This window comes from Sorex araneus, chromosome 3 (assembly GCF_027595985.1).
Source record: "Sorex araneus isolate mSorAra2 chromosome 3, mSorAra2.pri, whole genome shotgun sequence".
NCBI lineage: Eukaryota > Metazoa > Chordata > Mammalia > Eulipotyphla > Soricidae > Sorex > Sorex araneus.
In genome coordinates, this window is record NC_073304.1 from 165,483,756 (window position 1) to 165,511,524 (window position 27,769).

The 27,769-nt window shown below is 48.9% G+C and overlaps 1 protein-coding gene across 4 annotated transcripts in view; it reads left to right on the forward strand.

Annotated features, from left to right (window-relative positions):
* Positions 1 to 27,769, forward strand: part of DIXDC1 (DIX domain containing 1) — an 86,488-nt gene that overhangs the window by 47,958 nt on the left and 10,761 nt on the right. For all 4 annotated transcript variants that reach the window (XM_055130337.1, XM_004604687.2, XM_055130338.1 and 1 more), the window contains 12 exons: positions 5,278 to 5,390; positions 8,794 to 8,942; positions 12,496 to 12,585; positions 15,193 to 15,246; positions 16,467 to 16,517; positions 19,964 to 20,068; positions 20,619 to 20,672; positions 21,473 to 21,565; positions 21,638 to 21,709; positions 22,371 to 22,460; positions 23,120 to 23,281; positions 23,963 to 24,029. In XM_055130337.1, the coding sequence (XP_054986312.1) occupies positions 5,278 to 5,390; positions 8,794 to 8,942; positions 12,496 to 12,585; positions 15,193 to 15,246; positions 16,467 to 16,517; positions 19,964 to 20,068; positions 20,619 to 20,672; positions 21,473 to 21,565; positions 21,638 to 21,709; positions 22,371 to 22,460; positions 23,120 to 23,281; positions 23,963 to 24,029 (1,100 nt within the window). The remainder of the gene's footprint in view (positions 1 to 5,277; positions 5,391 to 8,793; positions 8,943 to 12,495; positions 12,586 to 15,192; positions 15,247 to 16,466; positions 16,518 to 19,963; positions 20,069 to 20,618; positions 20,673 to 21,472; positions 21,566 to 21,637; positions 21,710 to 22,370; positions 22,461 to 23,119; positions 23,282 to 23,962; positions 24,030 to 27,769) is intronic.

Consider the following 27,769-nt stretch of genomic DNA (forward strand, 5'->3'; position numbering starts at 1 on the left):
AGAGAGAGCGGTGGACCTTTGGGGATTACGAAATGAATCAGTCGGACCCGATTTGTAAATCACTTGGACCCTGACTGCGGAGAGGATTATGGTGGCAGCTAGGGTATTAGGTACTTGTTAGAAAATACGGTTTTTCCGCCAATCGGAGAGCGCCCGGAGCGGAGAATTAATTAGCAGCAAAGCACTTTTCTCCGGCCTGAGGCGGAGACTGCTCAGCCTTCAGCTCCCGCTCGGGAGCCCGCACCGGCCTGCTGGGACAGGTGCCTGCGGGATTTCCAGCGCGGGGGCCCTCCCGCTGCACTCCGCCGCCTCCTTTCAGGGTCTTGCCTCTGCCCCGCACACTGGCAGCCTGAATTCAAGAAAGAGAAATGTTGTTTTCCTCTCCCGGCGCTGCCACTCCCCCGGCCTCCTCCTGCCCTTATTTGGGAGCGCGCGAAGGTGGAGCCGAGCATGCGTCTCTGCTCGCAGGAAAGCGCTTCTCCCTGCAGCCCCGCTTCACGCGCTGCCTCCCAGGCCCCCCCTTTGTCTCTCACGTACCCCACCGCGGAGCAGACACATGCAGGGGGGCCACCGGCCAACCGCAGCGCCTCTGCCAGCTGAGGAAGTGTCGGCTGCGGGTTTCTAAGGGGAGCGGGGTGGCAGGCCTCCGTCTGCACTTGGACCCCCATCTCTGGAAGCCGGCGAATGCTGCAGTCTTTGGTCTGTTCTTATCAGCATCATCGTGCCTTAGACCCCTGCTTCTCCAGATGGGAATTCTTGGGGTGTGTGTGTGTGTGTGTGTGTGTGTGTGTTTGGCAGGCAGTGGACAAGCCACACGGGGATGTACTTCAGGACTCAGTGCAGGGCTTGGGGGACCCTATGGGGTATGGGGTACTGGGGATTGAACCCAAGTCAGGCAGCTGCTTGCAAAGTATGCACCTTACCCATAGTACTCTCTTCAGCCCAGTTGCAAATTGTGTGTGTGTGTGTGTGTGTGTGTGTGTGTGTTTGGCAGGCAGTGGGCAAGCCACAAGGGGATGTACTCAGGACTCTGTGCAGGGCTTGGGGGACCCTATGGGTATGGGTATGGGGTATTGGGGATTGAACCCAAGTCAGGCAGCTGCCTGCAAAGTATGCACCTTACCCACAGTACTCTCTTCAGCCCAATTGCAAACTGTGTGTGTGTGTGTGTGTGTGTGTGTGTGTGTGTGTGTGTGTGTTTGGCCATGCTCCGCCGTGTGTAGAGCTTACTCTGTGCTCAGGGATCAGGGAGCAGATGGGGTGTGGGAGACCGAACCTGTGTTGGCCACATACAAGGCAAGAGCTCAACCCGCTGTACTAACTTATTTAGAAAGATGTTAGCGATGTGAAGGGAGAGAAAGAGAGAGGTATGTGGCTGTGCCAAAGAGAGAACACGGGCTTCTCCAAGGTATACAAGGTAGATCCGGGTTCAAGGGAGAAGAACATGAACTTGAAGAGCCAGCCTACAAATTCTTCAAAAAAAAAAAAAGTTTCCCCTAATTTTTAAATTGATTGAATCACCATGACAGACACAGTGACAAAGTTGTTGATGACCGAGTTTGTTTCAGCCTTACAATGTTCAGGCACCCATCCTTTCACCAGTGTCCACTTTCCTCGGCCAAAGTCCCCAGTTTCCCTTCCACCCCCATCCCCACTGCAAATGCTTGATGACCTGCAAGTCAGATATCAGTTCAGTGGAAGAAAGTTTGTAAAGCAACGAGCTGTTCTAAATACTTTTGCTGTTCTCCACCCCTCCTGCCCCTGTGGGTTGTAGATCTCCCGGATAGGGTTGAGTGATTTCGTTTCATATGAAGTAGCAAAATACTTCACATATTTTTCTGTGACCCTGAGAAGGAGGGACACGTTGAATTTATTCTCTCCCTTCCTCCAAGTGCGGAAACCCTGGGGTGTGTGAGGGAGGCGAAATTCTGGCTGCCAGAGGCTGTTCCCCTCCGACTGGTTTCTCGGAAGACCAGAAGTAGACCTGAAGTTAACTCCTAATGGAGCCTGTGAGGATTAGCCGGGGAGACCTCAGCGCCACATTAAGTGGGTCAGTGAACCCGAGACGCTTTCCCTGTTGTCCGGGTGATGAATTTGGAAGGAATTTGAGGGGTGGAGGAGAGGTGGGCCCGCAGCCCCTGGAGCCCTGGAGATTGGAGATTGTTTCGTTGTTGAAGTTCTCAAGGTGGGGTGTGTAGAAGAGGTTGCTCCCTCCCGTGCCGCCCCCTCACACTCCCACGCGTTGTTGCATGTCTGAGGCTCTGCCCTCTGAGAAACTTAACAGGTTCTTCCAAGTCTGCCAGGTAATCAGAGCTTCAGATGATTGGGAGGGGAGGTTGCAGGTGACAGAGATAAGAATGACTTTGATGGGCGATAGTACAGCATAGGACGTTTACCTTGCACACAACTGACCCAGGTTCAATATCCGGCACCCAAATAGTCTTGAGCCCACTGGGAGTAATCGCTGCGCCAGGAGAAAGCCCTGAGCACCTGAGAACTGCCGGGTGTGCCCCCAAAACAAACAACAACAAAAAGACTTTGATGGGAATAAAGCAAATCAACCATTATCATCTCCTAGAAAACTTCCCCTTTTTTCTTTTTTTTTTTTGCTTTTTGGGTCACACCCAGCGATGCTCAGGGGTTACTCCTGGCTCTGCACTCAGGAATTACTCCTGGCAGTGCTTGGGGGACCATATGGGATGCCGGGGATCGAACCCGGGTCGGCCGCGTGCAAGGCAAACGCCCTACCCGCTGTGCTATTGCTCCGGCCCCCCCTTTTTTCTTTAGATCAAATTGGTTTTCTCTCATATTTTAAAGTTTATTGAATTTGTTTATAATTTTTCTCTTTTTTTTTTTGGTTTTGGGGCCACCTCTGATGGTATTCAAGGTTGCTCAGGGCTTACTCCTGGCTCTGCGCTCAGGGATCACTCCTGGCGGGCTTGTGGTCCATGTGGGATGCTAGGGATTGAACGCAGGCCGGTCACATAAAGGCAAACTTCTTACTCACTGCACTATTGCTCTAGCATCGTCTTCAGTGTTTTTTATAAATTAATATTTTTTCATTCCTATTGGGGCTACTCCCTGCAATATTTAGGGACCAACAGGGCTACATCCAGCAATGCCAGCATCAGTTTTGCAGGGGGACGACCTATGCGCCACAACTTTGACTTGGCCCTTCTTCATGTTTTTATTTTTATTTAATTTAGGGGTGGGTGGGTTATACCTGGAAGTGCTCAGGGCTTATAACTAGTGTGGCTCAGGGAATAATATGCAATGCTTAGGATTGAATTGAAGTTGACCAAATCACAAAGGAAGCGCCTTAACCCCTTTACTGCCCCTCTGACCTGTTTTAATTAAATTTTGGGGTTTGGAGTTAACGCCTAGGAGTACTCACGGGCTACTCCCAGCTTGATGCTTGCTCCCAGCAGTATTCAGGGGATCATTCAATGCCAGGGATGAAACTTGGGCCTTCTGTGTTTCAGCCTACTGAGCCGTCTCCCCTATTTTTAAATTTTTATAAGGGGCCTCATCAGCTTTGCTGAGTCACTGGCAATGTGTGTGTGTGTGTGTGTGTGTGTGTGTGTGTGTGTGTGTGTGTGTGTGTGTGTGTGTGTGTGTGTGTGTGTGTGTGGCAGGGGGTGGGGTGGGAGAACCGGGATTACACCTGACTGTGGAGTGATGGAGTTCAAATGCGGGGAGCTCCACAGTATGTGACTTGTGCACTACCACTTGCTCTCTCCCCCATCCAAATTACCCTTTATTTCTTTTTAAAAAATGTTTTTTTGGGAGAGCATACCCAGCAGTCCTCAGAGTTTATTTCTGGCTCTGTGCTTAGGGATCACCCTTTGTCGTGCTCGGGGGACCGTGTGGAGTGCTGGGGATCCGATTGGTATTAGATGCATGCAAGGCAAACATCTTACCCCTCCTTGTGGTGTCTTTCTGGCCCAAGTTACTCTTTTTCTTATCACGTGCTGTCATTGTTGACGTATCGCTGAGCCCTCTCTCCGCCTGGCACTGTCTACACTCCAGAAAGTGCTCCCCATCACTCCTCTGGCTTCAGCCCAGTGCTGATCTGTCATGATTACTCTGTGGGATGCCTGTTGTCTCCAAGAGGTCATATACTCCGAGCAGATTTCCTCCAGCGCCCAAAGCTACCAAGACACATAAGACATCAGATTCTTCAGTTGGGCACAGAGATGGTGGTAAACAAACAAAACAGAATTCTGTTTTTGTTCATTTGTTTTGGTGGTGCTTAAAGTCTATTCCTGGTTCAGCACTCCGGAATAACTCCTAACAGACCTGGGGGAGCATATGGAATGCCAGGAATCAAATCCTGGTTGGTCACATGCAAGGCAAGTGTCCTACCCGTTGTACTATCGCACTGTCCTGAAAAACAATTATTTAAAGTGCTACATTACCTGTGTTCCTGATACATCATCACTTGGTGAATTAAACTTAAATTAGAGGCATCCTTTTATAGAAAAGAATTTCTAAAACTAACCAGTTCATTTACTTGGTTTTCATTTTATTCAAGTTCATTATTGTAATGTTATTTTTGTGGATTATCTTGGTTTTCCAGTCCTGGAAAACTGGAAAACCAAGATAATAGTCCAGGCACTATTTCCTGCTTGTGGTTTAGGGATCACTTTTTTTTTTTTTTTTTTTTGCTATTTGAGTCACACCCAGTGATCCTCAGGGGTTACTCTTGGCTCTGCACTCAGGAGTTACTCCTGGCTGTGCTTGGGGGACCATATGGGTTGCCGGGGATTGAACTGGATCAGCCATGTGCAAGGCAAACACCTACCTACTGTACTATCACTCTGGCCCGTGGGGATCACTTCTGATGGTACTTAGGGGACCATGCAGTACTGGGAATCAAGCATGGGCTTCGTGCGTACGAAACCAATGTTCAATCCATTGGGCTGTCTCCCCAGCCCCAGCAGATGTTTATTCTTATGCTAGGCCAGCAACTGTTGTAGGAGTGCAGGAACCTGCCTTGGACCCGAGCGGGAAGGGTACAGCAAGAAGGGTGGTTGCTTTGCTTGTGGCCAACCGGGGTTTGATCCCTGGCATCCCATAGCACTGTTAGGAGTGATTCCTGAGCACAGAGTCATGAGTAAATCTTGAGTACTTCCGGGTGTTTTCCTAACCACCACAAAAAAAAAAAAACACCAAAAAACACATTAAAGAACATCCGGTCCCTTGGGTCTGTGTTTAAAAATGACTTAGAAACAAGTGTCTGTAATACTGTTTCTCTTCCTTTTCCTTCCCTCACAGCCTGACTTCACCCAGTCCTGTCCACAGTGCAAAGAGCGAATCCATTATAACTCAGTCAGAAGAGAAGGCCGGTTTTGTGATTGTTCCCTCGGAAGGAATAGATAATCGAACAGGTATGATTGCTCCCTCTCCCTGGGTTGGCTTAAGGGATTCTACCAAATTTGAAGAGCTTGTGGGGGAGCATGCAGGCCCAGCTCTAGGGGGCTGCCAGCTTCGAACCTGTGAACGTGGTCATCCTCTTGCAGAGTGACTTGTCTGAGGTCTTAGCTGTCAGAACGCTGAGGGCAGCGTTGTCGAGCTGCCCCTCAGCAGCTGCCTTGCACAGAAACATTAGAGCCTTGTTCTTTCAGGGACACAGTGTTTACTGTCCCTTTGCAAGACAAATCATGCCAGCACTTTTCTGGAGTTCCCAAAAGAGTAGGAGCCTGGGGGCTGGAGCGATAGCACAGCGGGTGGGGCATTTGCCTTGCATGCGGCCGACCCAGCTTCGATTCCCAGCATCCCATATGGTCCCTTGAGCATCGCCAGGAGTAATTCCTGAGTGCAGAGCCAAAGGTAACTCCTGTGCATCACCAGGTGTGACCCAAAAAAGCAAAAAAAAAAAAAAAAAGATTAGGAGCCTGAAGTGCCCTGAGAATGTGCAGGAGAGACCCCTGGTCTCTGTGGGGCTTGGAGGAAGGACCTGGAAGGACCCCCGGGTACCCTCTGTTTGGACTTCTTCCTCCCTCTGAGAGGCTTCTGTTTTCTTCCTTGTTTGTGTATTTTTTTTTTTGGTCACACCCAGCAGTGCTCAGGGGCTATTCCTGGCTCTGCACTCAGGAATTACTCCTGGCAGTGCTCGGAGGACCATATGGGATGCTGGGAATCGAACCCGGGTTGGCCACATGCAAGGCAGATGCCCTCCCCACTGTACTATTGCTCCAGCCCCTCTTTTTTTTTAATTTTATTAGTGAATCACCGTGGGGGTACAGTTACAGATTTATACATTTTTGTGCTCATGTTTCCCCCATACAAAGTTCAAGAACCCATCCCTTCACCAGTGCCCATTCTCCACCACCAGTAAACCCAGCATCCCTCCCACCCTCCCTAGTCCCATCTCCCCCCACCCCACACTGCCACTATGGCAGGGTATTCCCTTTTGTTCTCTATCTCTGATTAGGTGTTGTGGTTTGCAGTAAAGGTGTTGAGTGGCCATTGTGTTCAGTCTCTAATCTACATTCCCAGCCCCTCTTTTTTGTGTGATTTTCTGGCTCAGGGATCATTTCTGGTGGTGCTCAGGGGACCTTATTAGTTATCAGGGATCGAACCTGGGTCAGTCACATGCAAGGCAAGCACCTTAACAACTCTCTGGCTCTCTCTCTCTTACTCTCTGGCTCCCCTTTTCCTTAAGTAAACCTTGAGGTCAGCATGGAAGGGGCAAAATGCATGATACTGAGTTTTACTCACCCAATTAGGCTTGGGATGAAATGGAAACCCTCAGAAGGAAAACTGGAATCATATCCTCCCAGGCCCTGTGCCCCCATTCCACCCTGGAAGGAGGCCCACAGAACTGGGGGTGTATGCTACTTAGAACTCAGGGCACTGGAGGGAGAACTGCCTGCCAACCATGAGCCTGCAGAACACCACAGGCCCTTACCTCTGTGCTGCCTCATCTGATCTACACAGCTAAAAAGGGTTATATTTTTATTCATGTGTATGCTTGGAGAAACTTTCTTAGAGGGGCCTATACTCTTCTGGATCATTCCCCTCTGCCTTGCAAATAGCACTTCAGGGGCCAGAGAGATAGTCCAGTGGGTAGCGCACTTGGTTTGCATGAGTTCTCTCGCCTCCTCTGCAGAAGGCCCCTGAGCCCTGCAGGAGCCCCTGGATGCAGGGCCAGGAGTAAGCCCTGAGCACCAATCAGTGTGGTCCAGAAGAAAGAAAGAGAACAATTATAACAGCACTGCATGCAGTTAAATAGGAGAAATCATTCCTGACCCTTTGCAGTGCAATCAGTCACAGCTTTGTCTTTGCAGTTCATAAATATGCACACCATACATATGTGTCCCATGTTGTAAATATACTCCTCAGTATGTGCCCTCCTTACAGTGTCTCCCTTAAGGAAGTCAGAGGAGAGAACTTGGAGGCAGTAGAAGGTGAGACTAAAGAGGGGAGAGATGGAGAAGTTGGTTCGAGAATACTTGTGTTGGTGGGAGTCCTGTGGGACTTAGGCAGTGAAAGGTGTTCTGTGACCCCAGTGGGGAGAGCCAGAGGAATGAGGTCCCGGAAGCCGCTGAAGCTCCAGTGCCACTGATAGGAATTTTGTTTTCGCTGTCCCTGATGGCTTTTCTGTTTGTTTTTACCTGCCAGAGTCAAACTCTAGGAATGTCAGCTCTAGAGAGGTCAGAGTTGAAATCTGGAGACTCCAGACCCAGACTCCCAAGGAAGGCAACTGAATGCTTCTTCTTTCCTTCCTTCTTTCTTTCCTTCTTTCTTTCTTTCCTTCTTTCTTTCCTTCTTTCCTCCTTCCTTCCTTTCTTTCTTTCTTTCTTCTTTTTTTTTGAAGTAAAACAGATTATATATTATATTTGCAAGTTTTGAAGGGAAGGAGGAGAGAAAGTGGGAGAGAGTGGAAAGTATCGTGCTCAAGAGAGAACCTGGGGGCTGAAGCAATAGAACAGCGGGTAGGGCGTTTGCCTTGAATACGTCCAACCCGGGTTCGATTCCCAGCATCCCATATGGTCCTCCAAGTACTTCCAGGGGTGATTCCTGAGTGCAGAGCCAGGAGTAACCCCTGTCATTGCCAGGTGTGACCCAAAAAGGAAAAAAAAAAGAGAGAGAGAACCCAGGCTTCTCCAAGGGCGGAGAGAGCCCCTACACACATCTCAGCATTAGACAGGAAAGCATGAAAGTCCACATCTTAAGAGGGGAGATGTGCTCGGACGCCACATGTGCTCGGCCACATAGATGAAAGCAGCACATGGGCTTGGGCAGCATATGTGCCCTGAATGCTTCTTTACCCTTGTTGTTGTTGTTATTGTTGTTGTTGGAGAGGGTCCCAGGCTTGGCGCTTCATGATTCTCTAGGCTGTGGCCTCAGGGATTAATTACTCCTGGAGGAACTTGGTGGGCCATTTGGGGTGCTGGGGATTGAACCTGGTCGGCCACATGTGCAAGGCAACTTGCTGTACTTCCTGTCTGACTCTGCATCTTGTTTTGGGGGGCCACACATCTAGCAGTGTTCGAGGATGCGGTACCAGGAAGCGAATGCGGGCCACTTGCATGCAAAGCATGTGCTCAGCCTACTGAGTGCGCCCTGCCCAGCTCAGAGGATCCTTTGAGTACTGCAGACTGATTTTTCTAGCCAAGGTTTTCTGCATCACAGCCCCACCTGGTGGACAGCTTGTGCACGGGGACAGGTTCCGAAGGCAGGTGACCTGGGAACCCAGAGGACAGGAAAGCTCTCTTGCTCTCTCTGCTCTCTCGCCCTTGTTTTTTCCCTCCAGCATGAACTGTCCTCCCCCCTTTGACTTTGTAGAGGAGACAGACTCCCCCTTATCCCGAGACTGGCAACCAGGAAGCCCCGGAACTTACCTGGAGACTTCATGGGAAGAACAGCTGTTGGAACAACAGGAACATTTAGAAAAAGAAATGGAGGAAGCGAAGAAAATGATCTCAGGATTGCAGGTACTGCTTCCCATCTGGTTGTTCCTCCAATCGATTGTTGTGATTTCTTTTTGAGCTGTCGATCTCTCTGAAAAATAAGTCCCAGAGGTCAGAGTTGAGCAACTGCAGGTGTTTACCTGCGGAGCAGGCACTTTTTCAGAAGTGAGTTCCCTTATCTACACATTCCGGGCTCCGGATTGCAGGACAGCTGTAAGGATTCCTGGGGACCGGGGAACCTTGGTTGCCCTCTATCCCGGCCCCTGGCTTTATGCTTCCTAGGTGGAGTTTTCTTCCCTCTCTGAGTTCCAGACCTGCGCTTTCCTCCAAAGAATGGGACCATGACAAGTCAGGGGGGTTCACCCAGGAATTCTCTCCTAGCAGGAAGCCAGTTCACATAAGGAATATGCAGATTTCCACTGGGATCTGGCCCTAAGGAGGGTTAGCTCACCCCGGTGCGTTCCCAAGCGGCTTCCACGGCATTGCGGTCATGTGAAAAAGGTCTTCGTTGCGCCAGCCTGGCCCTTTCTTTAATTTTCCCTTTACTTTCAACCCCAGCTTTTCATTCTCCCCAGGCCCACCCACCCACTTGACTTAGGTGCCCAGCCTGATGGTTCCCACCTCGACCCCTCCCCGCCTCCATCCTCCGTCTTTGTATGTCTGACCCTGTTTGGGGGGACTGTTTGTAGGGCATCCATGACCCTGAAATCGCCTCGGAATATTTCTTTCGGTGCGTGCTGGGAACGGCGCTGCTTTGGAATTGTCAAATATTTATGGACACGTAAACAAAGCCCACATTATGTGAGCGGCTCTGGCAGCCTGCAGGCGCTGGAAGGCGTGTTCGCAGCCTGCCAGCCTCTGGGTGGGGACACAAAGGGTTCCAAAGAGGAGAGAAGATTGGTGCTGGGTGAAGATCATTTGCATAATCTATGCCCCTGGAGCTGGGGAGGGCTGCAGCCGTGTTTACTGCCTGAACATTCCAGGCGGAGCTGTTGACTTTCCCCTTTTGCTCTGTACTTTTCAGAAGTCTGGCCTTGGAGACCTCTTGGGTCCCTTTACTGCCGCTCCTTTCAGGACTGGCTTCATTAATGCGGTGGTTTGCGTGTGAGCGCGCTGCCCTTTAAATGGGAAGCATTAACGCGGGGAGGGAGAACTTGGAGGATGAGACCGACCAGGTTTTTCCCAGGACAATGTGAGGTCTATGCTCCTCAGTTTGGCGTGCGGGTTGGGTTGCATTTTTCAGTCTGGGAGAACTTGGGCACGTGAGATGGAAAAAGAAGATCGATAGGCAGAAAGTCATCATCCTTGCAAAGGAGGAGTTCTAAATCATAGCCACATGATCACAAAGAGAATTCAGTTCCCTGGTAGGAGACAATGGGGCTCACATGCATCCTGGGCTTCTTAACTCTTTCAGTGATGAACGGGGTTTCATCTCAGCTTCTCACTTAGCAGTCTGCCTTACCTCTATGTAATAAAGTTTAATGAATCAAATTACTCTGGTTATTTGAGTCTTAGACTTAATCAAATTACTTTGCTTAGTTGATTCTTAGGCTTATCCAGACCTCTTGCCAAATCAAATTACTTTGCTTAGTTGATTCTTAGACTTATCCGGACCTCTTGCCACAACTCTGTAGCACAATTAAAGTAATTTGATTCACTAAGTTTTTATTATTAATTATTGCTAGACCTTCTAGTGGCTGGATTTTAAAAAAATGTTTTCATAGGCCCTGTGCCATTTGTGATCAAACTTGTGTTATATCTGTTATATCTTTAACCTCAAACTCTTGATTGGATTTGATCAGAATCACCACATAAAATGGGGACACATTTAAGATTCTTTTAATGAGCTGACAGGCCTCATAATACCTACCTGTAGAACCGATTCAAGTTTTTTTTTTTCTTTTTGGGTCACACCCGGCGATGCACAGGGGTCACTCCTGGCTCTGCACTCAGGAATCACCCTTGGCGGTGCTCAGGGGACCATATGGGATGCTGGGATTCGAACCCGGGTTGGTCTCGTGCAAGGCAAATGCCCTACCTGCTGTGCTATCACTCCAGCCCCCTGATTCAAGTTTTGTGAGTGCTAAAGGATGCAATTTAGGGGGCTCTCTTTACAACAATGAAATGGGGAGCCTATGAGATAGTACAACAGGTGAGGTGCTTGCTTTGCACATGGTTGACCTAGGTTTGAGCCCCAGCATCCATTATGGTCCGCTGAACCTGGAAGGAGTGATCTCTGTGCTCAGTGCCAGGAGTACCACCTCCACACATTTGAAAGCAAATCTTGGTTTGGGAGTTGGAAATGAGTGAAACATTTCTTTGTAGATATGTTTTCCTTCTGGTTGTATTCAGGTTACCTTAGTAAAAATGCAGAATTATTAAAGCACAGTTAATACAATGTAACTTTGTAGTCAGTGTAAGGATATTTGCTGGAGCAATAGCACAGTGGGTAGGGCATGTGCCAAGCACGCAGCTGACCCGGGTTCAATTCCTCCGTCCCGGCAAGCTACCGAGAGTATCTGGCCCGCATGGCAGAGCCTGGCAAGCTACCCGTGGCGTATTCGATATGCCAAAAACAGTAACAACAAGTCTCACAATGGAGACGTTACTGGTGCCCGCGTGAGCAAATCGATGAACAACGGGGTGACAGTGATACAATGCTACAGTAACTTTGGCCAGGAAGATGGATCCAAGGTCTGGCGTTGCAGCTTTTCATGTGAGAACCCTGGACTTGTTCCCTGGCACCACACGGTCCCCTAGATAGCATTGAGTGTGACTCCCTGAAACAAATCCACCCAATAAATCAGTTCTTTATTTTATTATTGTTGTTGTTATCACCGTTGTTTTATTTGCACTATATCTTGCAGTGCTTAGGGGCTTTTTTTGGCTCTGTGCTCAGGAGCAACCCTCGGCTTCGTGCTTAGGTGACTATATGTGGTGCTGGAGGTTCAAAGTGGGTTCTGTGGGATGCAAGGCTAGCGCCTTAACCTCTGCCCTCTTTCTGATTTCCAGCCAGTGCTTTACTCTCTGGCAGACCTCCAGGCCAGGATAGTTTTAGTTCACTTCCCCACCTGTAACCATTCTAGTTTGAGAAGCTTGAACTGTCACTGCTGAAAGCTAAGTTTATTTTAGATTGTTTTCTGGGGCCAACAAACAGGCTCAAGGGGCTGGAGCAATAGTACAGTGGGTAGGGTGTTTGCCTTGCACGTGGCTGTCCTGGGTTCAATTCCCAGCATCCCATATGATACTCTGAGCACCGCCAGAGGTGATTATCCTGAGTGCAGAGCCAGGAGTAACCCCTGTGCATTGCCAGGTGTGACCCAAAAAGAAAAAAAAAAAAAAAAGAAACAGGCTCAAAAAAAGGATTCTTGGTGCATCCAGAGAGATGAGGAGCCGAGTGCATGAGCTATACCTGGGTGGGCTATCAGGGGTACTTCGAAGTGGAACATTGAAACTTCCAAAGGAGTTTATGAGAGGGAACCAGGCTGTGATTTCAACATGGGGTAAGTTTACCCAGCTCAGCTCTGGACTCAGATGTCCAATGGATCTTGTTTCTCTCTGCCTTTCTGGTTTTCAGGCCTTATTGCTCAATGGATCCTTACCCGAAGATGAACAGGAGAGACCCTTGGCCCTGTGCGAGCCAGGAGTCAATCCCGAGGAACAGCTGGTGAGTTCTTTCTTTTGTAGCTGGATCCTGAGTACTGGTTCATGGCTTTCATTTGGGTGTTTTGTTTGTTTGGCTTTTTTCCAATGTGACCCTATGGTCATCATCTTCTTGGAAGGGTCTCTTCTGTTTTTCTCTCATATTTTTTTTTATCTTTTCTTGTTTTGAAATATAATGGATTTCATTTGAAGTTTTGTGGAAGATGGGGGGAGAGAGAGAGATGAGATGAGATAGAGATGGACTCAAGAGAGAGCATGGGCTTCTCCAGAGAGGAGAGAGAGCCAGGAAGATGGGGAGAGAGAGAGAGAAAGAGAGAGAGAGATGAGATAGAGATGCACTCAAGAGAGAGCACGGGCTTCTCCAGAGAGGAGAGAGAGCCAGAGAATATGTCCGAGCATTCAGTATGAAAGTACATATCTCATAAGCCGAGATGTGGGCGGCATGTGCTCTGACGCCACATGTGCCGGGCAGCAACACATGGGCACAGGCAGCACGTGGGCTCAGGAAGCATATGTGTGCCCTATTTTTTACTTTTAAGCGCCAGCCATGTGCTGGACCCTGTGTGCTGGGGATTTGTTTCGTTGGTTGGTTGGTTGGTTAGTTGGTTTGGAGCCACCCCACAGTGCTCTGGGGCTTCTCCCAGCTCTGTGCTCAGGGGACATTGAAACAGAGTCATCCCCCTTCATCTCTTCGTTATCTCCCCAGCTCAGTGCTGAGAGCTGGGGCCGACACGAATGCTTGCCCTCTCGGTGTTCACCTCAGGCCCCCTGAACAGCTCTCCGAGCTCCTGAGTGTTCTCCTCTGGGCTCTTAACCTCACTTTCCCCGGAGCATCAGCATCTGCCTCTGTGGCTCCGCTCACCTCCCAGCTCTCCCAGTCTAGCTCAGCTCTTCGTCCTCTGTCCCCTGAGTGCTTCCATGCCAGCGAGTGCGAAGTTAAGCAGCTTTGCTCTCTCGTCCTCGTCTCTCACATCAGAAGAACTTGCCCTTTTATTGTGTTATTTTTGGCTTTTTGGGTCACACTGGCCACATTCAGGGGTTCCTCCTGGCTCTGCATTCGGGAATTACACCTGGCGGTGCTCAGGGGATCCTATGGGATGCCGGGGATTGAACGCCCTACCTGCTGTTCTGTTGCTCTGGCCCAATTTGCCCTTTTTTTGAGTCTGTCTGACCACTTGCCACCATCCCAAATACTAAAAGCTGAAATATGAATACATCCCTTTCTTTTAAAAAAATTTTTTTTTCCAATTTTCTCTTCACACTTCATATAAACACTGTGGCTTATAAAATCATTCATGATGATTATACAGGCATGATGATACAAAGTCATCCATGATGATCATATAGGCACGATGATACAGGCATTGAGTACTCCAACCCCAGTCCCGCTGCCATTACACCTTCCCTCCACCATTGTCTTCACTTTTCCCAGCGGCCCCCGAAGCCTGCCCCCACCGCAGGGGATAAATCCCTTCTGGCCCTTCCTTCTGGACCATCCACCAGGCTTTGTCGGTTCACTCTTCTGGGGCCTCCCAGGCAGTGCTGGCTCTGCTGCTGCTTGCCCGGTGTTGCTGCCCCGTGATGCTGGGCACCAGCAGGGCCACACTAGTGCATGCCAGGCCCTTGTCCCAACCCCTGAGCTATGTCCTGGCCCCTTCGTTCACTTTAAATCTCTTCATCCAGGGCCAGAGTGATAGTACAGTGGGTAGGGCACTTGCCTTGCAGGCGGCAGACCCAGACTTGATCCCCGGCACCCCATAGGGTCCCCCCAGCCCTGCCAGGAGTGATCCCTGAGCACAGAGGCAGGAATAACCCTTGAGCAACACCGATGTGGCCACAAAACAAAACAGAACAATCTCTTCATTCAGTTTTTCCCCTTTTCATAGTTGCTACTTGAATCCAGGCTTCATCCAAGTGTTTGTTCTAACAGGCTGCCTAAAGATTTCTGATTCCTCTCCTGTCCATAAACTCTCTCTCTCTCTCTCTTTCTCTCTCTCTCTCTCTCTCTCTCTGGTAATGGGGTTGTTTGTGTGTTTGTTTTGGTCACACCCAAAGGTGCTCAGTGACTCCTGCGCCATATAGGGATCATCAAACCCAGGTCAGCAAGACACATGCCCTACTTGCTGTACTTTCTATATAACAGCAAGAATGATTTCCCTTAGAGAAATACTTCAGGTTTTGTTCCTTTGCTGAAAACTTTTCATTCACTTCACCATTATCCTCACTGGCCTTTCTTGACCTTACTCCTGTGTCTGTTTTCCTCTCTTACTTTATCTCTTGTCATGATCCCCTAGCCCCTTACCCATTCTAAATGGTATTCATATTTTCTGCTTGTGCTACCCAGGACATAACTTATGTGAGAGGGCCAGATCTGTGTCCCGTTCTTCTCTGTTCTTATAATACTGGACTCCTGTATAGTAGGTGCTCAATAAATGCTTATTGGGCTGGAGTGATAGTATAGTGGGTAAGGCACTTGCCTTACTTACAGCTGACCAGAAGCAACCCCTGAGCATCGCTGGATGTGCCCCCCCCAGGAAAAAGTCAATAAATGCTTATTAATGAATTAATTCTGCATTTCACACCATATATAATCATCTCCTTTTGCTTTCAGATCATAATCCAAAGTCGTCTGGATCAGAGTATGGAGGAAAATCAGGACCTAAAGGTATGGCAGGACACTTTCGCCTTTTTCATAGTTTTTCTTTTATTAATTAAAAATTTCAAATAGATTGAATTTTTTGTGATAAGTTTTTTCTAATATATATTTCCCAGAATTATTCTAGGTAGTGGTTCCTACTTTTCTTGGAGTCATAAGTGTATTGACAAGACCATGAGTTCTCTCCCCAGAAGCATATACGTGTGGCATGCACACACTCACCACAGTAACCTTTTAATAAGGTAACATTGGGACCCACCTGGAGAAGGTCCAGGTTCAAAATTTCCATTTTTTAGGTCTGTTATTCCAAACTCTTGCTGTGATGCAAGAGGAAGCGAAGAGAGGGGGTCCTGCCCTGTGGGTCCTCTGCTCCTGAAGCCTTTTCCCTAGTAATGATAAAATGTACTTTCAATCTATTGCAGACGAGGATTGAGGACTGAGAGAATCAGAATCCTGTAACAAGGGTTTGCTGGCATTAGGAGTAGGCATAAAGAGTGATCACACATTTCAGTGAGAGAGATTTTTTTTTTTTTTTTTTGCTTTTTGGGTCACACCCGGCGATGCACAGGGGTTGCTCCTGGCTCTGCACTCAGGAATTACCCCTGGCGGTGCTCAGGGGACCATATGGGATGCTGGGAATAGAACCCGGGTCGGCCGCGTGCAAGGCAAACGCCCTACCCGCTGTGCTATTGCTCCAGCCCCATAGTGAGAGAGATTTTGAATTTTGTGCTGAAACTTCCCTCACAGTGAAGATGATAGTTGGTCTGAGATAGGAATGAGGGCCTGTGGGGATATTCGATATCTTCTGTTTTTTGTTTGTTTGTTTTTGAGGGATGTGCCCAGCAGTGCTCAAAGCTTACTCCTGGCTCTGTGCTCAGGAATCACTCCTGACTGGGCTTGGGAGACCTTCTGTGGTTCTGATGATAGAACCCGGGTCAGCCACATACAAGGCAAGGACCCTCCCCTCTGTGCCATTGTTTTGGCCTGCTGTCTTTCTTGGCAAGACCCTTCTGCCTAGTCTTTGGTCCTGGGTGCCACCTGGCTAGAGTGCAGTGGCCCTGTCTTTCTTTTGCCTCCACAGTCTTCCCATCCAAACCTGCTCTCTGCCTCCACAGAGTTAATTTTGCACGGCCTGATGATCTGAGTGTTGTGTTATTACTGGCAGATGAGGTAATGCTGCCGAGACAGCACAGATGCTCCCCTCTGATCTAACTATATTTGGTTTACAGAAGGAGCTGCTGAAATGTAAACAAGAAGCCAGGAACTTGCAGGGGATCAAGGTAAGAAGGAAGATGCTTGGACGGAAGGAAGTGCTCTCCGAGGGGAAGGTGGCCTCAGTGAAGAGAGGTGCAGGGAGGCGGGGTTAGAGCCTCCTGTCCTGTCTCACTGGCCTGTGCTTTCAGTCTGGAGAGTGCTGGGGCAGGAGCAGAGCTTGATTTTCCTGGGGCTTGTTTCCTATCATGATGGCTTGGGCAACCCTCACTTTCTGTGTCATCTTATTTCTAGATGCCAAAAAATTTTATTTTTTAAGTCACTGTGAAATTGCAAAGTTATTAATGATTAGGATTCTTTTTTTTGGGGGGGGTCACACCCAGTGATGCTCAGTGGTTACTCTTGACTCTGCACTCAGAAATTACATTCCTGGCAGTACTTGGGGGACCATATTGGGATGCTGGGGATTGAACCCGGGTTGGCCGCGTATAAGGCAAATGCCCTGCCTTGCTGTACTATCACTCCGGCCCCATGGTTAGGTTTCAGACATACAGTTTTACAACACTGATTCCTCCACCAGTGTTCACTTCGCTCCACCAGTGCCTCAGCCCCATTTGCCTCCCTCCCACCAATCTGCTTCTATGAGAAGCCCTTCCTATATATATTATACATTAATATATATATTAAAAATTACTGTTTTGACCTAAAAACAGTAATAGTTAATATAGTATTATTATTTTCTTGCTTTTTGGGACCCGGCAATGCCCAGAATTTCTCCTGGCTCTGCACTCAGGAATTACTCCTGGCGGTGCTCGGGGGACCAAATGGGATGCTGGGAATCAAACCCGGGTTGGCCGCATGCAAGGCAAACACTCTCCCTGCTGTGCTTTCACTCCAGACCTAAAAACAGAAAATTTTAAAAATCCATTTCTTTTAATTCTAAAGAAGGAAGTCCTTGAACAGCAAATACCGGAAACCCTATTATAATAAACAGTATTGTAAGTCATGGTGCCTAAATAAAAAGTTCCATGGAAGGGCGGGGGGGGGTGGAGAACAAAGTCCATTAGAAAAGGAAATATGTTTGGGGCCGCCAAACTCTAACTCGAGTGGTAGAGCGCATGCCCAGTGTGTGTGAGGTTCTGAGTTTGATCCCCAGCTGTGTGGCCTCTGTGTCTCTCCAGGCCTGAGCACCAAACAGCTTTGCAACCCTGAGGCCCTGGGGCTCCACTGCCTGTGACCCCTATAAGAGATACATCTTCAGGGACTTTACTTTCTGAATGGTCGGTAACGTTCAGATGGATTAAAGTTAAAAAAAAAAAAAAAAAGAAGAAGTCACCGGAGCCATAGTACAGAGGGTGAAGTGTTTGCCTGGCACATAGCAGACCTGGGTTCGATCCCTGGCACCATAGATGCCCCCCCACTCCCCAGCCTCAGGAATAATCCTTGAGCACAGAGCTAGGAGTAAGCCCTAAGCACTGCCAGGTGTAGCCCCCCAAAACCAAAACTGAACCAAAACATACTCTGTGGACCTGAAGGTTTGAGAAGTGCTCTGCTGTTGTCTGGGTCACGGGGAATAGTCACAAGTTAAAGGGGCCCAAGTTAACAGGGTCCTAATGTGAGTGACCTAAAAAGAGTTGAGAATTTTAACCCCAGGGCCGTGGACGTGTAGCTCAGCAGCACAGCACTTGCCTTCCGTGTGTGAGGCCCTGGGTTGGAGCCCCAGCACAGCTGTGGACAGGAAGTGCTAATTTTATTTCCAGAAGCCCATCCACTCCCCTCTGCTCCCCGACAGCTCCTGGAGCACCCACTGGGAGCCGTTCCTCTGAGCTCCTGGCGCCAGCCACAGCTGAGGCCGCCTCTGCGGTGTTCTCGTGGCAGATGGCTCGTTTGAGGCTCCCTTTCTGTCTAGAGCCCACGTTGCTTCTGCAGGGCCCGTGGAGAGATCAGCAGGGCTGTGTCATGCTCTGCAGCCCCAGGCCACAGTTCCATTTGAAATCACGAGGTGGAGGAACATGGTCGGCTGACCCTCACAGATCCGTGTTTGTCTCCCAGCTGTGTGTTGCGGGTATTTGGGGGGGAGCCTGCGGGCCATTCCCGATGATGCTCAGTTCAGCTGTGTGGACCTGGACCCCGTGGGACCATGAAGGCCACAGGCTCGGGTGACCATGTGGTGGTGAGGATCAGGTGTGCTCTTCAGCCCTCGGAGCTACCTCCCCAGTGCCTTGTCCACCTTTCTTTTTTTTTCTTTTTGGATTTTTGAGTCACACATGGGCGATGCACAGGGGTTACTACTAGCTCTGCATTCAGGAATTACTCCTGGCGATGCTCAGGGGACCATATGGGATGCTGGGGATTGAACCCCTGGTCAGCTGCATGCAAGGCAAATGCCCTGCCGGTCATTCTATAGCTCCAGCCCCCAGGCACACCTTTGATAGGCATAGTTGAAACTCAGAAGGTCCAAGCTGTGGAGAAACTGAAAACTGGACACTGGGAAAAAGAACCATCCATCAGTAGTCCAGGAGCAGTTCTTTTTTTTTTTTTTTTTTGCTTTTTGGGTCACACCTGGTGATGCACAGGGGTTACTCCTGGCTCTGCACTCAGGAATTACCCCTGGCTGTGCTCAGAGGACCATATGGGATGCTGGGATTTGAACCCGGGTCGGCCGCGTGCAAGGCAAACGCCCTACCCGCTGTGCTATCTCTCCAGCCCCCAGTTCTTTCTTTTTTTTTTGGGGGGTCACACCCGGTGATGCTCAGGAGTTACTCCTGGCTCTGCACTCAGGCATCACTCCTGGCAGTGCCAGCGGGGGGGAGGGGGACCACGTGGGATGCCGGGGATTGAACCTGGGTTGGCCATGTGCGAGGCAAATGCCCTACCCTCTGTACTATTGCTCTGGCCCCCAACAAGGAGCAGTTCTGAGCGTGAAAATTCAGTCCCTGTGTGTGGTGCACCCGTGGCCAAGGGGGTGACAGAGGCAGAATCATGGTCGACTCTGCCCAGCAGGTGGGTCTGAACCTGGTGTGTCTGGATAAACAGAGAGCTGGGCAGTGATGGCCCTGCCCACGAGAAAGCTGGGACTGGACAAGGAGGAGGGCGGTTTCTGTGTCCATGATAGATATGAGGACGCCAGGGTGACAAGCGGCGGGGAGCACTGTCCGAGGTCACAGGAGAGAAAGTGGGGGGCTTGTCATTGGCACCTGGCACAGTCTGACCGAGGGCGCTGCTCCTCTCCAGAGCCTGTGCTGCCAGCAGGGCAGTGGAGGGGAGGATGAGTCATACGTGGAGGAGGAATCATGCCACAGTCTGCTTGTAGGATGATCTCTGAGATGCTGGAGGCCTAGAAGGTGACAGAACACCCGCCGCTCACTTCCCATGGCCAGACCCTTCTCTCCCTTTTGTCTCCCAGTTCACTGGAAGTCATGCTGGAGGTGCAGGCAGGGTTTGAACAGCTTGTCCCGCTAGTGGGCTGCTAGCCAGAGTGGCACCACAATAACGACAGTGCCTCCTTTCCCAGGATGCCTTGCAGCAGAGGTTGGCTCAGCAGGACACCTCAGTTCTTCAGCTCAAACAGGAGCTACTGAGGGCGAATATGGACAAAGATGAGCTGCACAACCAGAATGTGAGTTAAATGAATGTACTCTGACCTCACCAAGGCCCGCTAGCAAAGACCGTAGGGCCCTGGGCAAAGTCCTGGCCCATCGCTCGTCTTTCTTCTGGGATGCCTATCCTAGTCCTGCAGTTATTTATTCTCTCAGTCTCATCTCTGTTCCCAGGTATGCAGTCACCTGACACTGCCCTTCCACCCTTCAACTTGAGACTGAGACAACTGAGGCTAATTTGTGCACCTACCATCTGATTGTTTGCCCTTTGTTTTGGGTCACATGTGGCGATGCTTGGGGGATCACTCCTGGCTCTGTATTCAGGAATTATTACTGGCAGGCTCTGGGGACCATGTGGGGTGCTGGGGATCAAACCCAAGTCAGTTGCATGCAAGCAAGTGTCCTACCCACTGCACTGTTGATCCATCCTCTTTATGTGTGGTTTTTTTTTTTTTTTGACCTCTCAGTTCTGTCCTGCAGCTGCCGACATCGACTCTGGCTGCTGGATAACTGGTTTCTGTGGGATTGTCAAGCCCCAGGCCAATCAATTCTTCCTTCTTTTTCTGACAGATGGATCTGCAGAGGAAGCTAGAGGAAAGGAACCAGCTACTGGGAGAATATAAAGTAAGACCGAACATCAGTTGGAAAATGATTTCCATGTGGCCTTTTATGAACAGCTTGTTGCCCAAAGAAGGTTTAAGTGCTCTGCTCTCATTCTTGCTTTCTGGAGAGCTGCAGGGGAAAACTGCTGCCTGATTCTCTAATCCTGAAGGACAGATAGCATGACAAGGGGGGCATAGAGTGAGGAGTCTGGAAACTCCAGTTCATATCATATGTGTATGTGTGTATGTGTCTGGGAACTCCAGTTTGTATGTGTACATAAACTCTAGTTTGTGTGTGTGTGTGTGTGTGTGTGTGTGTGTGTGTGTGTGTGTGTGCTTGTCTGGAAACTCCAGTTTGTGTGAGAATGTATATGTAAACTCCAATTTGTATGTATGTGTTTGTCTGGAAACTCCTCTCTGTGTGTGTGTTTAGAAACTCCAGTATGTGTATGTTTGTGTGTATGTGTGTCTGGAAACTCCAATTTGTCTGTCTAAACTTGTGAGTGTGTGAGTAGCACTCCTGGCTGTGCTGCCACCAGAGCTGCCCTTGGCAGTGCTCCGGGGGCCATGCAGCACCAGGAATTGACCCCACAGCCTTGAAGGTGCTAGGCCCACACTCACGCTTGGAGCCATCTCTCCAGCCCCCCAGTTCCATCTTCAGCTTTCGCCCTAACTGGCTCTGAGGGCACACGGCAGCTTTCCTCCTGACCCTTCCAGAACCCAGCGAGTGTTAGCTGTGCTGGGTCGTGTCACCCTGGGGCAGCCGCCATCTCGCAGAGGCTGGGCCCCGAGGCTCATGGTATGTCATGATCTTTCTTGCAGAAAGAGCTGGGGCAGAAGGACCGCCTCCTCCAGCAGCACCAGGCAAAGTTGGAAGAAGCACTGCGGAAGCTATCGGAGGCCAGTTACCAGCAGGTGGGACGTCGGCAGCCCCTGGCTTCGCCCCGGCCTGCAGCGCTCCCTGCTGATGTCGCCTCTGATTTTCAGGTGGATCTCGAGCGGGAGCTGGAGCACAAAGATGTCCTCTTGGCTCACTGTATGAAGAGAGGGGCAGAGGAGGTAACAGTGCCGCCTTCCCCAGCCCACACTTCCCCGGGCAGAGAGGGAGGGAGGCCTTGCTTCTGAGTCAGGGCTCATCCCAGGCTCCATCAGCTTCGTAGGTGGCTGGTGAGGAGGTGAAGAGGGCTGCTTCCAGCATTAAAAGAAAAACTCTTTTAAGATTCCTATTCCAGCGTTACCACTCTCTACTGTGGTGTGACCTTATTTCACACCACAGTAGAGTTTAGTTTCCACACCTTTGAAGAGAGACTCATCTGGAAAATGGGATGTGGGCATTGTCCTGACAGAGGATATACAAATGGTGGTGCTTGTACCGAGAACCAAGCATAGCCCTGCTGTTGCTGTGTGCACCAACACCTAGTAACCACAGTAGCCGTTCTGATGGCTGGGGAGTGTACTCCCGCCCCGCCTCCAGGGCCCAGGTGGGATTGGGGACCTCCAACTGAGGTTCCCAGTTTATTTACTCTGCATTTGACACCCACTCGGTGTCCGGTCCCGGGAATACTGCTGCAAAACTTGCATTTCGGCAGATAACTTGAAACCAATATTCGACTCGTCCCTTGTTCCGGAAGTGATAGGTGTGGGGAAGAAAGAGTATGGGGGACATCTCGATGTGTAATTGTCCCTTTGAACAAAGTGTCCTTTGTTCTTGTGGCTCTAGGTGACCAACCACAATAGCCACACCTCTCAGAGCAATGGCTTCCTCCCAGGCGTGGCAGGAAAAGGGGCTGCTTCTGTTACCCACAGAGGGGTAAGTTGCTAGAGTTTGAGAACTGACCCATCTCTTCCCTCTGGCAAGAGAAGAGGGGCCTGGGGAGCGCCAGGAACTGGGTTCCCTGTAGATGTGAGGCATTACCCCACAGCTTACACACCTCCTCCCTCAAAATATGAAGATGGGGGCCAGAATGACAGTACAGCGGGTAGGGTGTTTGCCTTGCATGCGGCCAACCCGGGTTCAATCCCTGGTATCCCATATGGTCCCCCAAGCACTACCAGGAGTAATTCCTGAATGCAAAGCCAGGAGTAACCCCTGAGCATTGCTGGGTATGACCCAAAAAAGCACACACACAAAAAAAATGAAGATGGGAGCTGGAGTGATAGTACAGCGGGGAAGACGCTTGCCTTGCACCTGGCGGGTTTGATCCCCGGCATCCCTTGTGGCCCCAAGCATTACCAGGAATGATCCCTGAGTACAGAACCAGGTGTAACCACTTGTGCATCTGAGCACCACTGGGTGTGGCCCCAAAACAAAAACAAAAGAACTCATACCCCCCAAAAAAAAATAGAAAGAAAAGCTCTGTAGATTTGGCCTCTGTGGTTGGGTGACATAGCCCTGGCCCCTGGCCACATCACCGGGCTTGTCCCCCTCCGCCCCTTTTATTTTTATTTTATTTTATTTTTTGCTGACAGACCAGTGACCTGCAGCTTGTGCGGGATGCCCTCCGGAGCCTGCGCAGTAGCTTCAGTGGGCACGACCCGCAGCACCACACCATCGACAGCCTGGAGCAGGGCATCTCCAGCCTCATGGAGCGCCTGCACGTCATGGAGACGCTGAAGAAGCAGGAGAGAAGGGTGAGTGATCCCGTAGCGGGAGGCAGAGCCCAGAGGGAAGATATCCCTGAAGTTCTGCTTTGCTTTCCTCCTGGTTTCCCTCTTCGGTGGAGCTGAGATGTCTGGCTCCCAGCAACCATCTGACGGTGGTCTGAGGAATCTGGCTCTTCACCCCCACCCCATATCTCTGCCCCAAGCCCTTTCTCTACTGCTTCTCTCACTCTTGCGTCTATGAGCAAGGGTGGCAACAAACCAAGGAAATATTTGGGAAAACACATTGGATAGTTAAAACCCTTTATAATCAGGTACACAACCCCAGTTTTAAATACTGGAGAAGAAGTATATCACTGTACCACTGTATCCCTGTCATCCCGTTGTTCATCAAATTGCTCGAGCGAGTGAGCGAGCGCCAGTAACATCTCCATTCATCTCTGTTGCGTGCTAGTTTAGCCTGATGGCATATGGGGGGCTCTTTCAGGATCAGGGGAATGAGGACCATCGTTGTTACTGGTTTTGGCGTATCGAGTTTTTGGCAGAGCCTGGCAAGCTACCCGTGGCGTACTCGATATGCCAGAGAAGTATATATAAAAACATATTTCAGCTGTCTTCTCGTGGTTAGAATTTCTTAGTTGAGTTCTCTTACTGTTTTTCCTAAAAATCATAATGTGACTTTTTTGGTGGGGGGGTGGTATGGTTCCCCAGGTTCGTGGCAAGTCACCCAGAAGTCAAGCAGATGATGAATACCGGGAGTCCTGGCCCACAAATTCAAGTAAGTACTTTTAGTGCTCAGTCATGATGTCTAGCATATTACAGATCCAAAATTTGATGTCTCTATGTTGCTAATATTTTGGGGTGCTGATATTTTTCTTGTCTTAATGTCACTTATAATTGGGTGTTTCTATAGCAATACTAGAATTGGGTTATTTGTAGAACTGTGAAGACATACAATGTCACCACCTCCACTACCATCACAGGTACCACTTTAGCCATATGCAAGGTGCTGCTAACTCAGAGATCCTAAAATATCCCTGGGGAAAAGGGGCCGGAGAGGTAGTACAGCAGGTAGGGCCTTGTAGAGGGAAGAACCAGGTTTGATCCCCAGTAACCCATATGTTACCCTAAGCACTACTAGGATAATACCTGAGTGCAGAGCCAGGAGTAACTCCTCAGCATAGCTGGGTGTGGCCACCCAAATCAAAATAAAATAAAATGTCCCTGGGAAATAAGCTTACAAGCCCAGAACATTTACACCAAAGTAAAATATAAAACAGTGGAAAACACACAAATCATCAGACACATTCAGATCACCTGACAGTTCTAAATAGCACGGAAAATTTCCATGTCTTCCTCGAGGACATAGTGTAATTTCTTTGGGGATTTTCCTTAAAACTGAGAGCTTACATCATTTAGTTTAAATTCTGCAAATGTAATTTTGCCATCTAGTGGCTATAAGTAGGAAGTTTGTTTTGAACCTAGTCTTTGCTCAATGCACTGCATTCCACTCCACCTCCTGCCCCCACCCGTATATTCTAGCATTTTGGAGCTCTATCCAGCCTGTATTTTCTATTTTACTTTGTATCTTACCTTTTGCTTTCATAGCATTTACATTTTTTTCTTTTAGTTTTTGGGCCACACTCAGAAATACTTAAGAGTTACTCCTTAGGCTCTGCACTCAGGGATCACTCCTGGCGGTGCTCAGGGTACGATACGGGATGCTGGGGATTGAACCCAGGCTGGCCACGTGCAAGGCAAGCATCCTACCTGTGGTACTATCCCTTCTGCCCCAATTTTTTTTTTTTTTGCTTTTTGGGTCACACCCGGCGATGAACAGGGGTTACTCCTGGCTCTGCACTCAGGAATTACTCCTGGAGGTGCTCAGGGGACCATATGGGATGCTGGGAATCGAACTCGGGTTGGCTGCATGCAAGGCATACACCCTACCCGCTGTGCTATTGCTCCAGCCCCATGCCCCAATTTCCTTATATTTTGTAGTTTACTCGGGAATAATCTAAAAATGCCTAAATGGAGATTGGAGAGATAATATAAGCGGTAAGACACTTGCCTGCAGTGCAGTGGACTCTGGTCTGGATCCGTGGCACCATATCCGGTCCTCTGGCATTGCCATAGGGTCACTCCTGAGCACAGAGCCAAGAATAGTTCCTGTGCAATATGGGGTGTGGCCCCAACATCTAACCCCCACCAAACAGTAAAAATATCAAAAGTAATGTTTAGTGAAAAGCGGACCATAACCAGTTTTGTATGTTACATGTTTAACTTTATTTTTTAATTTTAAAAACCACTTTAATAGTATAACACTTAGCATATATGCACCGATGTTAACAGTATAATATACTTTGTAAAGAAAATGGCATTCTCAAGCCTGCGAATAGCTTTTCCTCTTGAATTATGTATCTGTTCTGGGAATGAAACAAATTATGTTAGTACAAAAATGTGATTTCATCTTCATTTTTTGATATTATTTTGGAACAACCCCCTCTAGTTTCTTTATTCCTCCTCCTCCTCCTCCTCTTCCTCCTCCTTTTCCTCCTCCTCCTCCTCCTCTTCCTCTTGTCTTCTGCTTCTTCTCATCCTCCTTCCTTCCTTCTTCCTTCCTTCTTCTCCTTCTCCTTCTTCTTCTTCTTCTTCTTCTTCTTCTTCTTCTTCTTCTTCTTCTTCTTCTTCTTCTTCTTCTTCTTCTTCTTCTTCTTCTTCTTCTTCTTTTTCTTCTTCTTCTTCTCCCTCTTCTTTTCTTCTTCCTTCTTTCTTCTTCCTTTTCTTCCTCTTCTTTTTCTTCTTCCTTCTTTTCTTCTTTTTCTTCTTCCTTTTCTTCCTCTTCTTTTTCTTCTTCTTCCTTCTTTTCTTCTTCCTTCTTTCTTTTTCTTCTCCTCTTCCTTCTCCTCCTCTTCCTCCTCCTTATCCTCCTCTTTCTTCTTTCTTCTTTATTCATCCTTTTTTTCTGACCACACCTGGCCATGCTCAGGGCTTACTCCTGCTGGCTCTGCACTAAGGAATCACTCCTGGTGGTGCACAGGGAACCATATGGGATTTCAGGGACTGAACCCCGGTTGGCTGCGTGCAAGGCAAGAGCCCTACCTGCTGTACTATCTCTCTGGCTCCACCTCTCTTTTCTTGAGGCTTTTATTTTTTTCTCTTCTATCCTTTCTTTAGGATAGTGTTATAAGCTTCCAGTGTTCCTAGTCTAAGTATTTGGACATTCTTTTTTGAAAAGTAATCGGATAAAGCCCTAACTTCCTGGAAAAATTCTTTTGTGTCTATGTAGTGTGTATACACAATACTACAGATTAATTCACAACTGCTTCTGAACTAGGGGTCACCTAAAATCTGTGTTCACAAATGAACTCAGATGGCTTTCTATCTGAAGATTCAGAAACTTGTGTAATCTGCTAGTCCTCCAGCTCCCAATTTATTTCTCTTCCTGAAAGGCTTATGTATACTTGCTCTATTTTCACTCTTTGGTCCCATTTCTACTTAGTCACTCTTTGGATTTTTACTCAAGTTACTCCCCATTGTGTTCGTCTCTGGGGCCACTATTGATTTTCTTCTTGCCCAATCAAAATGGTTACTTTTCAAACCTTAGCTTTTCTGGACTTTTCTAAAGCATTTATTTGGTTGGGGAGGACACCCCGGCAGTGCTTGGAACTCACTAGAGTCACATCTGGTGGAGCTGGGGAGGGTGCTGTCGTGCTAGGGATTGAACTCAGGGCCTCGTGCATCCCAGGCCCGTGCTTTAGTCTTTGAGCTGTCATCTTGGCCCCATCTGTGTCTTAGTCATCGATAGTCCTCTGGAAACATTTCTTTTTTTTTTTTCTCTTTGGGTCACACCCGGCAATGCACAGGGGTTACTCCTGGCTCATGCACTCAGGAATTACTCTTGGCGGTGCTGGGGGGGACCATATGGGTTGCTGGGAATTGAATCTGGGTTGGCTGCGTGCAAGGCAAACGCCCTACCTGCTGTGCTATCGCTCCAGCCCCTGGAAATATTTCTTTACTTTTAACTTTAGTGCTACAAATATTCATTCAGCAGTTATTCATTGAGCATTTTGTTGCTTACATGGTACACACTGGAGGTCCAGAGATGAGCACAGAACATTTGGTTCTGAACCTCATTGAATCTGTAGCTAGGGAACAAGCAACAATCCTCTTCCCTTCCCCTTCTCTGTCTAACCCTTTAATGTTGATATATCCTGGGATTTCATGGTGATACAGACAAGTGCATACGGCTCCCTGTAGCCCCCCAGGATATTCCAAGGGGGCCACAGGTGAAAATTGTATAAATGGGGAGGGGAGTGAGCACAAGAGTGGGGACCAGCTGGTAGGTTAGTAGTGGGCACATGGAGAAAGCAAGGTCAGAAGGGGACCATGGTTGGAGAAAGTTGAGAAACAGGTCACTAGACCTAAGCCTTTCCTGGTCTCACTTCCATATTCTCATTAGATAATCCCATAGACTCCATGGTTTCAGCCACTCCTGTGTACTCACTTCCAATGGGA